The following is a 15,000-nucleotide window of genomic DNA, read 5'->3' as shown; positions in this document are numbered from 1 at the left end:
TGATAAATTAATGGCGTCGTTTTGAGCAGCGAAGACTATCGGCGACTGCTCATGTGGTTATCACTTATTATGTCGGTCTGGTAAAATCCAAGATAAATTTCATGTGAAATGACTTAAGTTTAGGGTAAGAACAGTATGAATAATAGGTATAACGTCGCCAGTCGCGTATATATCATCATGTTAATTTGTTAAAAGAATGTGATGTTTCAGACATTGTGTGCGTTAAATGACGTTGGCTTGTGCTTTTTAAACTATTGTATGGTTAGCGAAGTGCACATTATTGTCTTAAACCACGGTTTAACAGTTAACTCTATAGTTAAGAGACTTTGAACCCGGGTTCAAAGTGCCGTTTGCACATTAATTCCTTAAACCCGGGTTCAAGACTTTGAACCGCGGTGCAAAGTCTCTTAACTCTATAATTAACAAACGACCAATAAAATCGTGACATTTGCCTTCTAATTGTGGCTTAAGCTCCGCTGATTGTTTGTCTCTGAATTATGTAGATAAGAGAATTGTATCTATTATTAGGCACCCTTTGAACCGCGGTTCAAGGTTCAAACTCTTGAACATGGGTTTAAGGAATAAATGTGCAAACGGCACTTTGATCTCGGGTTCTAAATCTCTTAACCCTTGATAAAACTGTTTAATAATTAATGTGCATTCCGCGCGTCTTAACCCCAGTTTAAGACTTTGAACCGCAGTTTAAGACTTTGAACCGCAGTTTAAGACCTTGAACCGCAGTTCAAATAGTTAAGAGAGGAATTAATGTGCAAACGGCACTTGAACTTGGGTTTAAAGTTTCTTAACTATATAATTAACTGTTAAATAATCAATGTGCATTCCGCGCCTCTTAGCCGCAGTTTAAGAATTCGAACCGCAGTTCAAAGTCTCAAAACACTATAGTTAGGAGATGACCAATGCAGTCGCGGCATTAACCTTCTAATTGTTGTTTAAGCTCCGCTGAATTGTTGTCTCAGATAACAGATTTGTATTATATACATGTTTAATGCTTTTAACAAAATACAGGTTGTATCAATCTCTGAAATAAAAAATCCCGTATTACGCTACTCGCTGTTTCCAATTCCGTATTACCATACTAGCCGGACTACTTCGACCCATTTAATGACGTCACATTACACGCACCGAAAATATTAATATTTTATATTACGAAATATAATTACGTAGTACATCGTGCGACGTCATTTCTGTGACAAAACAAAAGTTTTATCTAGACTCTGTAAAGACATGTCGGACCTGGTGTTTTTAGCAGTAAACTATGTGTTAAAAACGTATTTTCGAGTGTGTGTTTATCATGCATAAATGTATATTTCGATAGGAATACAATAAAATAGTGTGGTTCAAACTAAGTTTCAATAAAGACATGGAAGATAGAGTGGAAGTGCATATCGTTTGAACATTTTTGTTATCAACATCGGATTAAAGTTGTCAATTTAATTATTATAAAAATTGGATTAACGATGGCATTAAAGTAAGCGTGTCGGAAACCTGTGTTTTCCCGGTTTGAATGTTTACACGTTAATTTACATAAACTGTATTCATACGCGTCTTAAATAAACTATTGCGTACCGTTTGAGTCATTGTTTTGTCAGTTTTGTTAAAGTAAAAAATACATTTGTTAACTGTTTTCGTTAGTAATATATAATAAAAGGAATATTACGCTAGACAATTGTTCCAAGAGTTTGTATACAAGAGTATACAATTGGAACAATTGACTAGCGTAATATTCCGTATGTATCTATTTTGAGACACACTTTGAACCGCGGATCAAAGTCTTGATCCCGGGTTTAAGGAATTAATGTGCAAACGGCACTTTGAACCCGGTTTCAAAGTCTCTTAACTATATAGTTAACGGTTAAACCGTGGTTGCAGAAAATGTACAAATTGTCTTAAAGTTAAGCTGTTTACTTTTTTAGTATTAACATAAAAACACTTTATTAAGTAACTATTTTTTACGATAATTTGGAACATCCCTCGTACATGTCATTTAGAAACGCGTATTGATTTTGAAGGAAATGTTATCACTTAGTTTCTAAACTGAATAACCCGGACTCATTCTGCAACAACGTAAGAGAGCGGACGGTTGAATAGCTAAACTTCAAACATGGCCGTATTCAGTACCGATGTACGCCGGAGGTTTATCGGACTTGTACTGGTTATAAGTGGCACACTAGGATACACCATGGCTACAAATGGTAGGGCAATTTTATTATCTTTTTATATTACCCTCGAATAAAGAGTTATTATTTCGTGTTTGCGGTCGATCCGTCGGACTGTACGAATTAATGCAGAATGTTTAGTGAGCTAATTTCTTTTATGATAACCAAACGAAAAGCAACAAACGATGAATTCCAAATAAAAAAAATATGTTTTCCTATTAAATTAAGAAAAATCTGTTTCAATGTTATTTTTAATTACTATTTATTTCAAATTACCATTCTATATGATGAAAACTTTAAATATAAATTATTGCACAGAGTTCATCTGCAGAAGAAAATGTGCTTTTATAATGTTTTATTTATAATTTCAAAAGCGCATATGCAGGTGCGTGTTTTGCCGAATATGCGCAAATGCGTACATTGTTTTCTTATTTGTATTTTTTTTATAAAACTGTTATGTTACATAATGTTATGTTGTCATTCGTATTAACGTGACAGAAAATAATTTGTATATTTTAGTATGAAGACGATGTATTGTTGTATTAGTCTTAATAAACTATTTGTTTGTCTGTCTGTCTGTCTGTCTGTCTGTCTGTCTGTTTACCTGTCTGCCTGCCTGCCTCTTGCCTGTCTGCCTGCCTGCCTGCCTGCCTGCCTGTCTGTCTGTCTGTCTGTCTGTCTGTCTGTCTGTCTGTCTGTCTGTCTGTCTGTCTGTCTGTCTGTCTGTCTGTCTGTCTGTCTGTCTGTCTGTCTGTCTGTCTGTCTGTCTGTCTGTCTGTCTGTCTGTCTGTCTGTCTGTCTGTCTGTCTGTCTGTCTGTCTGTCTGTCTGTCTGTCTGTCTGTGAAAGGCAAATATTGCGCATGTAAATTTCGGATAGGTCATGTTATTCCAAGTTTGATGTTATAACGAGTCGTCACTGGAAAAGGAAGCATTTATATAAGCCGAGTTTGGCGAAAATTAGTTTAAAATCATAAGCTGACAGGCTAGTTCATAGCAAGATTATGATGCAGGGAACATTCACCTGCCAAGTCAGATATTTGTATTTTGCCCATCATGCTTCATCAGATAGAGCCTCGTCAAGTTTAACTTTTCTTTAATTTATAAGTTCGCCTGAGCACATTGTGCACATTGGGTGATTTTAGATGTTCTTCATCCGTCAGTCCGCGTGAGTGCTTTGTTTTTTTAAAGGAAAAAAGTTTGCATATTGTAAGAATTATAAATTTTCTATGCGCTGCAAGAAGCGAACCGAGAAGAAATTTTATGAGATAATATCCTAAATTCACAGTCTTGTGTGTTTGCCGATTCGACATACCGTAGCCGTTGAGTAGGCCCCGCATGAATTTCTAATAGTTATCACATGAAGAATTCATTTTGGAAAATTGCAAAAGCAACAAAACATCACCAACAATTAAAATGCAAAATAATTAACAAAATTCGATTTCATGTCGATCAGTGTGTACTCGTATGAGCACGCACTATACAGATGAATAGGAAGGTGAGAACATAATTTTTCACAACCTTAGACATTTCTTTTGACAGTTAAGATGTTAACATTTTGACTCAAGTAATTGGTGTACTGTAAAAAGTAAAGTGGTACAGAACTTTGTTTCAACCCAACTTCGGTGTTCAACACCAACGAGCGTTTGGTTTTCGTCATCAGCAGCAGCATTCTTTTTATTATTACTGTTATTATCATAAGGGTCATCAATATAATTGGTGGTTGTGTTGGTCGTGATGTCTTTGTCGTATGTCTCATTGCAAGGCAATGTCTTTCATGACATAAAAGAAGGACCTTGAAGTGATGATATGCATAATAGAAATGATGTCCTTCAACGTTTCTCCTTATTTACATATTCCATGAAATGCGTTGGTCAACGAAGGAAAATATTTATATTATATTTATATTAAATCAAATATTTTGACCTGATGTAAAACAGGTGAGATTCAATTTGTTTTCATTCGATAAAAACATGTCTTTGTCAGGTTAATGTGAATAAGGAGAAATGTAGACCGCGTTCAAAGTACGTTATAGAGACTTTATTGAATATTTATCAGATATTAGCAATGCATTGCCGTTGACTTTAAAACGTTTTCCGATTATAAAAACTCTTATTGTTGATGGTAACATTTTAAAAGCCCATAAATACTCAAAATCAACGAATATTTCGTACAATATTTTGAAAAATAAAGTTAGCCAATAAAAAAGCAATGTTCCTTATAGCAATAGCCAAAAGTTCACTGCTAGATGTCGTCTGGTAACAAAGATTTAAAGCGATACAAAATGCTCGTTATTATTTTTGTGTGTCACATATATGTGAATTTCCGGCTACGATATCCGAACATTAACGAGCAAACGCGAGATCGGCTTCGGGCAACTTCGGAAGCATAACGTAGTTCTTCCGACGCTGCCCGCAGCCAGTCTCGCATTCGCTCGTAAATGGTCGGATATCGTGGCGGGAAATCAACATGGAACAATATGTCGCACAAAAAATAAAAACATGGAATCCGGATAGTGCCATCTATAATCTCGCCATTCTTTCATCAAGGGCGACACACGACACACGAAGCGATACACGATATTTTACGCGACAGTCGCGGCGACGCACGATATTTTGCGCGATACACGAAGCGACGCGCGAAAATGTACCACGAAATATCGCCCTTGTGTAGGTAGCCCAAAAGGCGATATATCGTGTTAAATATATCGTGCGTCACCGCGACGGTCGCGCAAAATATCGTGCGTCGCCGCGACTGTTGTGCAAAATATATTGCGTCGCCGCGAGTGTCGCGCAAAATATCGTTACATCGCTTCGTGTGTTGTGTCTCGCGTTCAAAGGGCGACGCACGAAACACGACGCGACGCACGATCTTTTGCGCGACAATCGCGGCGACGCACGTTATTTTATTATTCAAATATCGCCCATTTTATCCAAATCTCGTGTATCGCGGTCTAATTTCAGACCGCGACACACGACGCACGAAGCGTTACTCGATATTTGTATTCTATACATAGATGGTGACGTCACTACGTTATTGTCACCTCTATTCTTAGACGCATCACATTCCCCTGGTTTGGGGAATTATGCTTTCGCCAAAGTAGTTCTGCGTAGGAATGAACATGTTTATATTGAAAGAAAAATCGTTTTTATTGTGTGTTTAAAACGGAATATTGTTTAAAAAATGTTATTTAATTATGTTTAATGTGATTTTGAATCTCTATTAAGCCTGATAGCGATTATCAGAAGCATGATTACCAGACCTTCTTTCGCATTCACTTTTCGTTCGTAAAAGAAGTGCTACCCACAATTCCTTTTGCGTTAGTACACAGGTCAGAAAGACCGGTGTGTACACAATGCGATATTTTGCGCGACAGTCGCGGCGACACGCGATATTTGTACTGTTCAAATATCGCTGTAATAATATCGCCTGTCGACTGTCGCGTTTTCCAAAAATCAGGGGAGACAAAAAGGGGATATTTATACCTCATCAAGCATGTGCATCATGTCGTATATATATCTTTTGATATAATATTATGTTATAATAATATTCCGATCAGCAATTAAAATGTATATTAATGATAAAGCAAGCTATTCGCTTCTTATGCTTCAATCTGGCCATAAATAAACATTTAATATATCCTAAATATTTTGTATAAACGTTTATTTGATGATAGGAAAATCGCTTGGAATAACGATTTTGAATATAACACTGAGTTCCCTAGGTTGAGTTATTAGCTGCTCGATTCTACGGTTCAACGTGCATTACGTGCTTTTTGTTTAAATCATATTAGACATGCACAAAGTAACAGTGAGAACTTTATCAGAATGTAATAGTCATTAATAGTATATCTGGAACCCTGTTAAGCAATATGGAACAAACGTTTTGCGCCCTTCGAAAGCGTTTTTCTTAGCCAATATAAATATTATAAAATTGGTGTTTGCAAAGTATGCAGTTTTATTTATGCCGATACTGTATTTGATAAAGCATTATAAAAAGTATTTAAAAGGTAAAAGGCACTCGTGATTAAATTCCTACGCATCTATACTCCTTAGTGTGGGTTATTCGACAACATACCCTGATAGAAAAATATTATTTCATAAGTATATGAAGCCTTGTGCTAACATGGTTCTAAGCCTCACATGATAAACTTGATCTTTATATGCATGATAAACTTGATCTTTATATGCATGATAATCTTGATCTTTATCCAAAACTCACATAATATTCTCTATATATACTATAACGGCCGTTATTCACGCGCACCACCTCTTTTTTGAGATGCATTAATAAATGAGCCAATGCTACTTCCGAGGTGGCGCTCAGGCCCGGATGTTTTTAAATTAAACGGATAATTTTACCGGGTGATAAGTTGTATATGTTTTTTCGCATTATTTTTAAAAATCGGCCAATGTAGTGCGATTCATCGATTATAAATAAATCCAAAGATGTACAGAAACACACAATCACAGGCCATTTGGAAACGTGAGGACCTTTATAAGTTGTGGTATGGTTGAATTCGTAATAGCAAATTGATGTATTTTGCCTAAGTGACGAGCAAATTCCGAGTCAATTGAATCGCTTATTACATAAAAGATTGCTTTGAACCTGTACAATTTAATACGTGCACAAAAACATCGGCTTCTTGCCGATCTAATAGATAAATTTGCAAGAGAATGAGCTAATGCCAAGGAGGTGGCGCTCAGAATAGGAGGTGGCGCCAATGCACATATATAGCTGTTTTAAAGCGAAACATTTTATGTAATTATTTCTCTTATGATTACAGGACTTAAATTATTTTGTGTAAGTTGACTTCTCCAGCACATTTGAGTCGCTTGCGTTTTAAATCGGAAAAAGTAGTTTTCTAATAATGTCTTGATGGATTTAAACGTTCGTCTTTGTAAGATAAGAACATTTAACATGTATTATACAAAAAAAGTTAACTAAAAAGACCGAGCTATCTTTTGGAGTTGATGGTGGGAAAAACAACATATATGAGCCTTAATAAGATTCGTTGACCTTGGCCTTTTAGCATTTGAATTAAGGGACACAAATCATCGTTTCAAGAAGAAGTATTATCTTATATTAATTTCGTGAATTATCATACTGTAATGTATACAAACATATTGCTGTCGATGAACTATTTTGATAATGTTGAACATTAAGCTATTGGTTTTATTGAGTATTACACATTTTTGGTAAATATCGTACAAGTTCTATTAATGTTGGTGAATACTTAATTTAGTTGATCACTTAAATATTAAAAAAAGACATCTTATTTATTATAGAATGAGTTTATGTTCTGTAAAGATTTGGGCCTTCGTATGTACGTTGAAAAAATAAAGTAAATATTAACCTTATCCATCAAATGTACGTCATATGATAATGCCATTGCGATACGACCGTTGATTGATACATCCTGCATTGGCGCAACTTCCTATCATTTGCGCCACCTCCTTAGCATTGGCTCCATCTCTTTTAGAAAACTGCAAAATTATCTACTATATCGGCAAGCATCCACTATTTTTGTGCATGTAGCATCTAATGTATGTTGTACGCAATCGTTTGCTGCCGTAAGCGATTTAATTGGGTGGAAATGTGGTCGTCACACGGGAAAAACTCATTAAAATACGTTTTAAAACTCCACCATGCCACAACTTATAAAGGTTCTTACGTTTTTAAATGGATCAAGAATGAATGTTTCTGTACATTTTTTGATGATTTTATCTGCGCTGAATCGCACTTCATTGCCCGATTTTATAAATAATTCGAAAATGTTAAATAAAACATATAACACCTAATGACCCTGTAAAATTATCCATGAAATTCGAAACATCCGGGCCTGAGCGCCACCTCGGAAGTTGCATTGGCCTATTTATTATTGCATCTCAAAAAAGAGGTGACGCGCGTGATTAACGACCGTGACTATGCACGAATTGGAATTCCAACCACGACGAAACATAAACCAGACTGCAAAGTCCGTGACGACAACTGCACGAGCTAGTCTTAAGGGTAGACATTTTGGAATTTCAATATCTAAGTAGCTACAACAAATGCACTGATTATCTTGTGGGACGTTAATGTAGCGAAAAACAGTTATCATCTAATCAGCCTGCGTTGTAGCACACAATTTTAAGTACATGTATAAGCACGTTTTCTCATGACGCATGGCAAAGAAATCTGCACGTAGATCAATACATAAGCAATATATGTATTTGTTATAACAGCCGTACGGTTAGACAGTCCCTATAGGAAAGGCTATACGTACAGAGCCGTACGACTAGCCAATAGGATTGTGTGTTTGTCATGCATTATTAGGTATCAATTTTGTGTAATCGCTCCGACAAGTCACTCGATTTCGTAAACCGTTTTTTGGTGAAAGTGGTTAGCATTCGATACAATCGTATTGTTAGCATTCGCTACAATCATAGGCAAGACGTTGAATTGGTTACATTCTGCCTATTTGGCATGTTCAACCCCTTGTCTATATATTATATATCATATATGATTTTTTTTGTGCCGTGTCCCTATGGATACAATCGTTTAAAAAACCGTTATTTAAATTTTAAAATCAATATAAAATAACGGATGGAATAACAAAAAAAAGGACGGAATAGCACATCGTTGTTATTTTATTATTATAAACAATCAATCGATATTTGTATTATCCGAACTGAGTGCGACGTGTCGTTAACATTATGTTCGATTCTTTCGTTGAGTTGCGGTTAATTGTTTTGATCACCGTTGGCTGAGACTGAATGTGGACGCCATTTTGTTATTACGTAACGCGTTGGCCGTAACGGCACGTGCTTAAGCTCCGAGGCCGATTATCGATTATCCACATTTTGCCCTGCAGGACCAAACGTGATAATCACCTTGCTTTGACCAATAATCACATGCATTCGAGTAAATTGTGTTACTATATATAGTAACATAAGTATTAATAAAAATATATCCTTGAAAATATATATCAAAATTATGTTCATTTAATTAATTTGAACTCGGTTTACTAATGCTAGAATAATCTTTTATAAGTGTGTCGAGGGCATCCATATTGATAATAAATGGTTAAAAAATACTGTAACACCGTTTAAACAACGCGACAGTCGACAGGGTATATTATTACAGCGATATTTGAACAGTGCAAATATTGCATGTCGCCGCGACTGTCGCGCAAAATATCGAGTATCGCTTCGTGCGTCGTGTGTCGCTGTCTGAAATTAGACCGCGATACACGAGATTCGAATAATATGAGCGATATTTGAATAATAAAATATCGTGCGTCGCCTCAACTGTCGCGCAAATATCGTGCGTCGCTTGATGTTTTGTGCGTCGCCATTTGAACGCGAGACACGACACACGAAGCTATAGACGATTTTTTGCTGCGCGGCAGTCGCGGCGACGCACGATATTTTGCGCGACAGTCGCGGCAACGCACGATATTTTACGCGACAGTCGCGGCGACGCATGATATTTTTTGCGATAGTCGCAGCGACGCACGATATTTAACTCGACAGTCGCGGCGACGCACGATATTTTGCGCGATAGTCGCAGCGACGCACAACATTTTGCGCGACAGCCGCAGCGACGCACGATATTTTGCGCGACAGTCGCGGTGACGCACGATATTTTGCGCGACAGTCGCGGCGACGCACGATATATTTAACACGATAAATCGCCTATTGGGCTACCTACACAAGGACGATATTACATGGTACATGGTACGTCGCTTCGTGTATCGCGCAAAATATCGTGTATCGCTTCGTGTGTCGCCCTTGATGAAAGAAGGGCGATATTATAGATGGCTTTATCCGGATTTCGTATAAACACGAGCATTTTGTATCTCGTTAAATCTATGTTACCTTTCTGCACTTGCAGACTTTTCTAACGCATCATTTAATCATATCAATATAGCTCTCTTATTTTTTAACGGCTTGTGTTGAAATTTGGACCAAGAATAATTCAAAACATATCTGTGAATTAATGAAAAGTTAAAGTTAAACAACATAAAATAAAACTTAACAAATTAAAAACATAACTTCAAAAGTTACATTTGCAAACTCGTACAACGTTAAATTATAACAATGTGAAACATATCCGCATAAACTTACACGTCTTAATAAGGGTTATGTTTTTTGTCTGTAAAAACTTATATAGAATTATGAAATTGTAATTAAAAGGGAATAACATATATATAGCCTTTTACTACACTTGGTGATTTTTCTAACGCAACACTTTTAAAACTTACATATCTCAGTAATGAGTAAATATTTTTATTTAAAAATTTCACATGTGATCATTTGACTACAATATGTGCAAGCTAACGATTAAATCATTCATCCGTGACGATCGGACGCTTTAGCAAGTGGAAAAGGTAGCCTGTCAAATGCAAAATGCGCGATTTGTCTCCTGCATATACATACGAGCTATATTGTTTTGTAAATTGCTTTAATGTTTTCCTTGTGTAAGAACCCACCTAAAATTATTAAATTGAAATAAAACTAGAATTAAATCGCGTTTCAACATTTCCACGTGCACAAATATGGAACCACACCTACCCCACGTGCTAAAGCATCCAATCGTCGATGAATGATATTATCGTGAGCCTGCATAGAAAGTAGTCAAATGATCGTATGTAAAATTTTAAATCAAAATCTTTACTTATAACTGAGATATTCAAGTTTGAAAAGTGATGCGTTAGAAAAGTCCTCAGGTACACATCTAGCGTTGGTTTTTTGGCTATTGTTATAAGGAAGTCTGATATTTTTATGGGTTAACTTTATTTTAGGAAATATGTTGCGAAATATTCGTTGATTTTGCGTATTTATGTTACTTTAATGTGAAGTTACATTTAAGTGACTTAATCATATCATATCAAATTTAAGGCGTTTCAAACTTAGTGAACGTGTTCATTAAGTTCTGTGTAAAAAAACGTTCTGATTGAGCTCTTTAATTGTATCGTTGTTAACGGGGTTTATGTGATTTCCTTGTATATATTAAGACATTTTATTATATTTTCCTCTGAACCAGCAAGCCTAGACGTTAGGTATTTGTAATGTCACATCGAACAGTGGTCCTCTACAAAGTGACAGAAGTGGCCTCATCTCGGGATTCACCGGTTTTACATTAACTTATACAGTCTAAAACACAAATCCCGTGATTTTATATTTGTTATCGGGAGCCACTGGGTATATTTAGTCTTACATAGAGACACCCTTTACAATTGTTCTTGTTTGAAACCGCCCATTACTTTCGTTGAAGTATGAAGCATGATCTAGAGGTCATCTACAAGTTCAAATGATATCCCTAGAGTCAAAGATAACCACTTCACAAATATCACATTTTTAATATAGATGTACAACACAATAACCTATTAAATAACCTATTCAATCGTCTCTTCAACAACAACGTCCAGGGCGCTGATATAAAGTATGTAATATCAGATATTGATCCTGTACAAAGTTTGGTAAAAGGTGTTCGTTTAAACTGGACGCGACCCAGGTGTCAAATATTTACTTAGACTTAAAAGCAAAATAACACAAACTTTCTTCTCTTAATGGCAAGACCCATAGGTGTTATAGTTAGTATGTAACACCAGATGGTGTTTTGTACGAACTTAGACAAACTTAACAGGATATTTAAAATATGGCCCATAAGACCCATAGGACGGACCTCAAGTTGCGTACCATTGAGTTACAGTTTCTAAGATGAGCTCTCACGGTTTCTCTCGTTGCGTCTTGTGAAATTCGATACTTTTTATTTAGTTGCTCACAATCTAATATATTTGTATTTTGCTTACAGGGTGTCTGGGGTTATTTACGGATCCATATGGCGTCATCACAAGCCCGAACTACCCACAGAATTATTCACACGACACTTCTTGTGAATGGGTCATCAGGGCACAAGAAGGCAAACGGATCAAAGTGCATACTTGTCATTTTTATCACTTTATTGTTAGAGTCGAATAATAGGCAGTTTTTGTTAAAGGGATCTTTTCACGATTTGGTAAATTGACAAAATTGAAAAAAGTTGTTTCAGAATCGCAAATTTTCGGTTTAGTTATGATATTTGTGAGGAAACAGTATCACTGAACATTTACCATGGTCTAATATAGCTATTTTATGCATCTTTTGACGATTTAAAAACCTAAAAATTATAAAGCGTTGCAAAGCGAAACGATTGAATAGTTTGGAGAGTTCTGTTGTTGTCGTTTATATTTGTGAAACTACGAAGATTGCTTATATAATGTATAAAATACGCCTGCCATGTATGCTTGGCAGAGTAGCTCAGTTGGCTAATGCGTTTTTACTTCAGGATTCCGGGGACCACTAGTTCGAGCCCTACTGAGGACTACTTTTTTTTCCTTTTTTTAAATTTTATTTTTTACTGTAGCTTTTAAAATTTAATGTTAACATTTATCAATATAAAGCATTTAATGACAAACTTCAAAACATGCCAAAATTTGTGAAAAGGCCCCTTTAAAACATGTGTGTGCTTTAATAAAGTACATATTCTTGATAATGTTTTCAAAACAAACGCGCTTGCATGGTTCCTCATAAGGCATATTGATATAAAGTTATGCAAGTGTAATTGTTGTTATCATCAAGCATTGAGCATTGCAAACGTTATGCTCCCTTTCTCCATTTAGAACTTTCACAATTGAAATATGGTACGTTATGTGACATGCAGCATAATGGGTATTTCGTCACTTATTAGATATGACCCTATTCGTGAAATCTAAGCTATTAATTATGTGTTTTAAATTGTGAGCGTTATGCTTACGCTATGCTAGAAACGATAACTGCAAGTCTACTACGCTAGGAACGATAACCACTGTCTGTCTACACTACCTGCAGTAAAATTATGCAGACGACGAATGCTAGGAGCGTCTGCTCTGCTACTGCAGTGTGTGTATTTAATCAATAGTGTTTACCAGCTTGTAAGAAGACATTGACCAGTCTAGTGTTTATCATTGAAATCTGTACATATTAGCTGCTTTCAGGGAAAACGGGGCTGAATGCATGTCAAATAACATTAGCCTGTGCCCACTGATTACCCTGTGCAATGCGCACAAGCTAATCAAGGGTGACACTTTTTGATTTGTTATGGTGTTTTTCGTTAAAAGACAGTCTCTGGTACAGGGGTGACTATTTATGCATATGCATTAAGCCCTATTTTCCCAAAATGAAGCTTAAATTATCTTTTTATTAATGATTTGAAAAAAACAAAAAAACATCTCAACCTGCGCTTTAAGACACACTCTTTATGAATTTGAATGGGGAGTGTTCATTTCAAACTTGCGATATAAAAAGCTTTAACATAATTTTGAAAACCAAGTTGCGTCTCAGATTATACAATAGCGAACAACTTCAGCGCCTTCATCGCTTTGATTTTTAGATACAAAATCTCATCGCAATAAATTCACACTCAATCAATATATCGCGATTGCTTTTCAGCTGGATTTTACATCCTTTGAAATGGAATATCATTCTTCGTGCAACTATGACTACCTACATATCTTCAATGGACCAAGCACCTCCTACCCCTCGATCGGAAAATTCTGCGGGACAACAACACCAAGTGGATTCAGGTCTCAGTCGAATAGTGTATACTTTGTCTTCAAAACAGACTATACCTACACATTTCGTGGTTTCAGCCTGACCTACCTGTTCTTCACACAAGGTGGGAATCGTTTGAAGAATTCTTTTAATGTTACTGGTCTTTTACAGATTTTTTTATTTCAACTTCATTAGTTCAGGATTTTGCAGGTAAAATGTATGAAAGGTGTCATATTGTACACCTAGCAGAAACAATATAAAATACGGGATCGTTTCAAAAATGTTTTCAGTGGTTCTTCAGTCCATTTCTTGCCCTAACAGCAATTACGAGACTTCTAGGTTTATGCTTGCTTTGTTTAATATTCGTACATATGTAAATTGTATGGCTAAAATAAAACAATACTGGTAAATAACAAACAAAAGGATATCAACTTAGATGTAATATTGGGGTATTAATGTTACTATACTTATTCATTTATTGCTTTAATGTTTAAAATGATGTGTACATCAGAATTCAAATAATAAAGTCTGCATACTTTTTAATCTGCTGATACAACATCCGATAACATTAACAATATTATATTATAACAATAGACAAACGATTATCAATTCTTACTTAAAATTGATATTCTCAATACAAATAATAAAAGTTTACAGTTGATCTGTAAAGTGTAAAAATCTATTATGAGAACAAAAGTCATACTTGAAACATGACCAGAACAAGCACGCTCTGAAAAAAATGGCCGAGAGCGGACCTTAAATACTGTTTCCAATTGTATTGGCTGTTATTGCGGTTTGGATTTCTTGGAATTACAACAGGACATTTCCTAATATCCTGGACATTTGGGGTGTTTCTAACTGATCCTTGTCCTCACCAACATATCTTGGTTATGGAATGTTCGAGAAATGTGACCAACATTCGGATGTTCTTTATATAATAATGGGGATTGCACTAGACCGAGCACTTATTTTAGACAAATCAATAACCTGGTTTGAAAGTCTTGTATATCTTGTATAATGAAAGCCTTACATCTCTTTTGAAGCTTCCTGCTTAAAGCATTTTTCTGTTGTAGGTTTATATATATATTTATTTGGCTTGGCCAAATAAAATCATTTATAATCGATAATTGATAAATACCCAATTGTTTTTGTAATGCGTATGGTTATATATTGTACAATAATTATGTTTACTATATATGAGTAATTTAATACTCACTTAATTAGTTACAAATAAAAGTGCTTAAATGATTATTTATTGGTACCACAT

The 15,000-nt window shown here is 35.6% G+C and overlaps 1 protein-coding gene across 1 annotated transcript in view; it reads left to right on the top strand.

Moving 5' to 3' along the window:
* The first annotated feature begins 11,981 nt into the window (after positions 1-11,981).
* Positions 11,982-15,000, top strand: part of LOC127881334 (tolloid-like protein 1) — a 29,601-nt gene continuing 26,582 nt past the window's right edge. The window contains exons 1-2 of the mRNA XM_052429092.1: positions 11,982-12,098; positions 13,632-13,857. Of these exons, the coding sequence (XP_052285052.1) occupies positions 13,653-13,857 (205 nt within the window). The 5' untranslated portion in view covers positions 11,982-12,098; positions 13,632-13,652. The remainder of the gene's footprint in view (positions 12,099-13,631; positions 13,858-15,000) is intronic.

This window comes from Dreissena polymorpha, chromosome 5 (genome assembly GCF_020536995.1).
Source record: "Dreissena polymorpha isolate Duluth1 chromosome 5, UMN_Dpol_1.0, whole genome shotgun sequence".
NCBI lineage: Eukaryota > Metazoa > Mollusca > Bivalvia > Myida > Dreissenidae > Dreissena > Dreissena polymorpha.
This window is presented reverse-complemented; position numbering and strand designations above follow the sequence as displayed.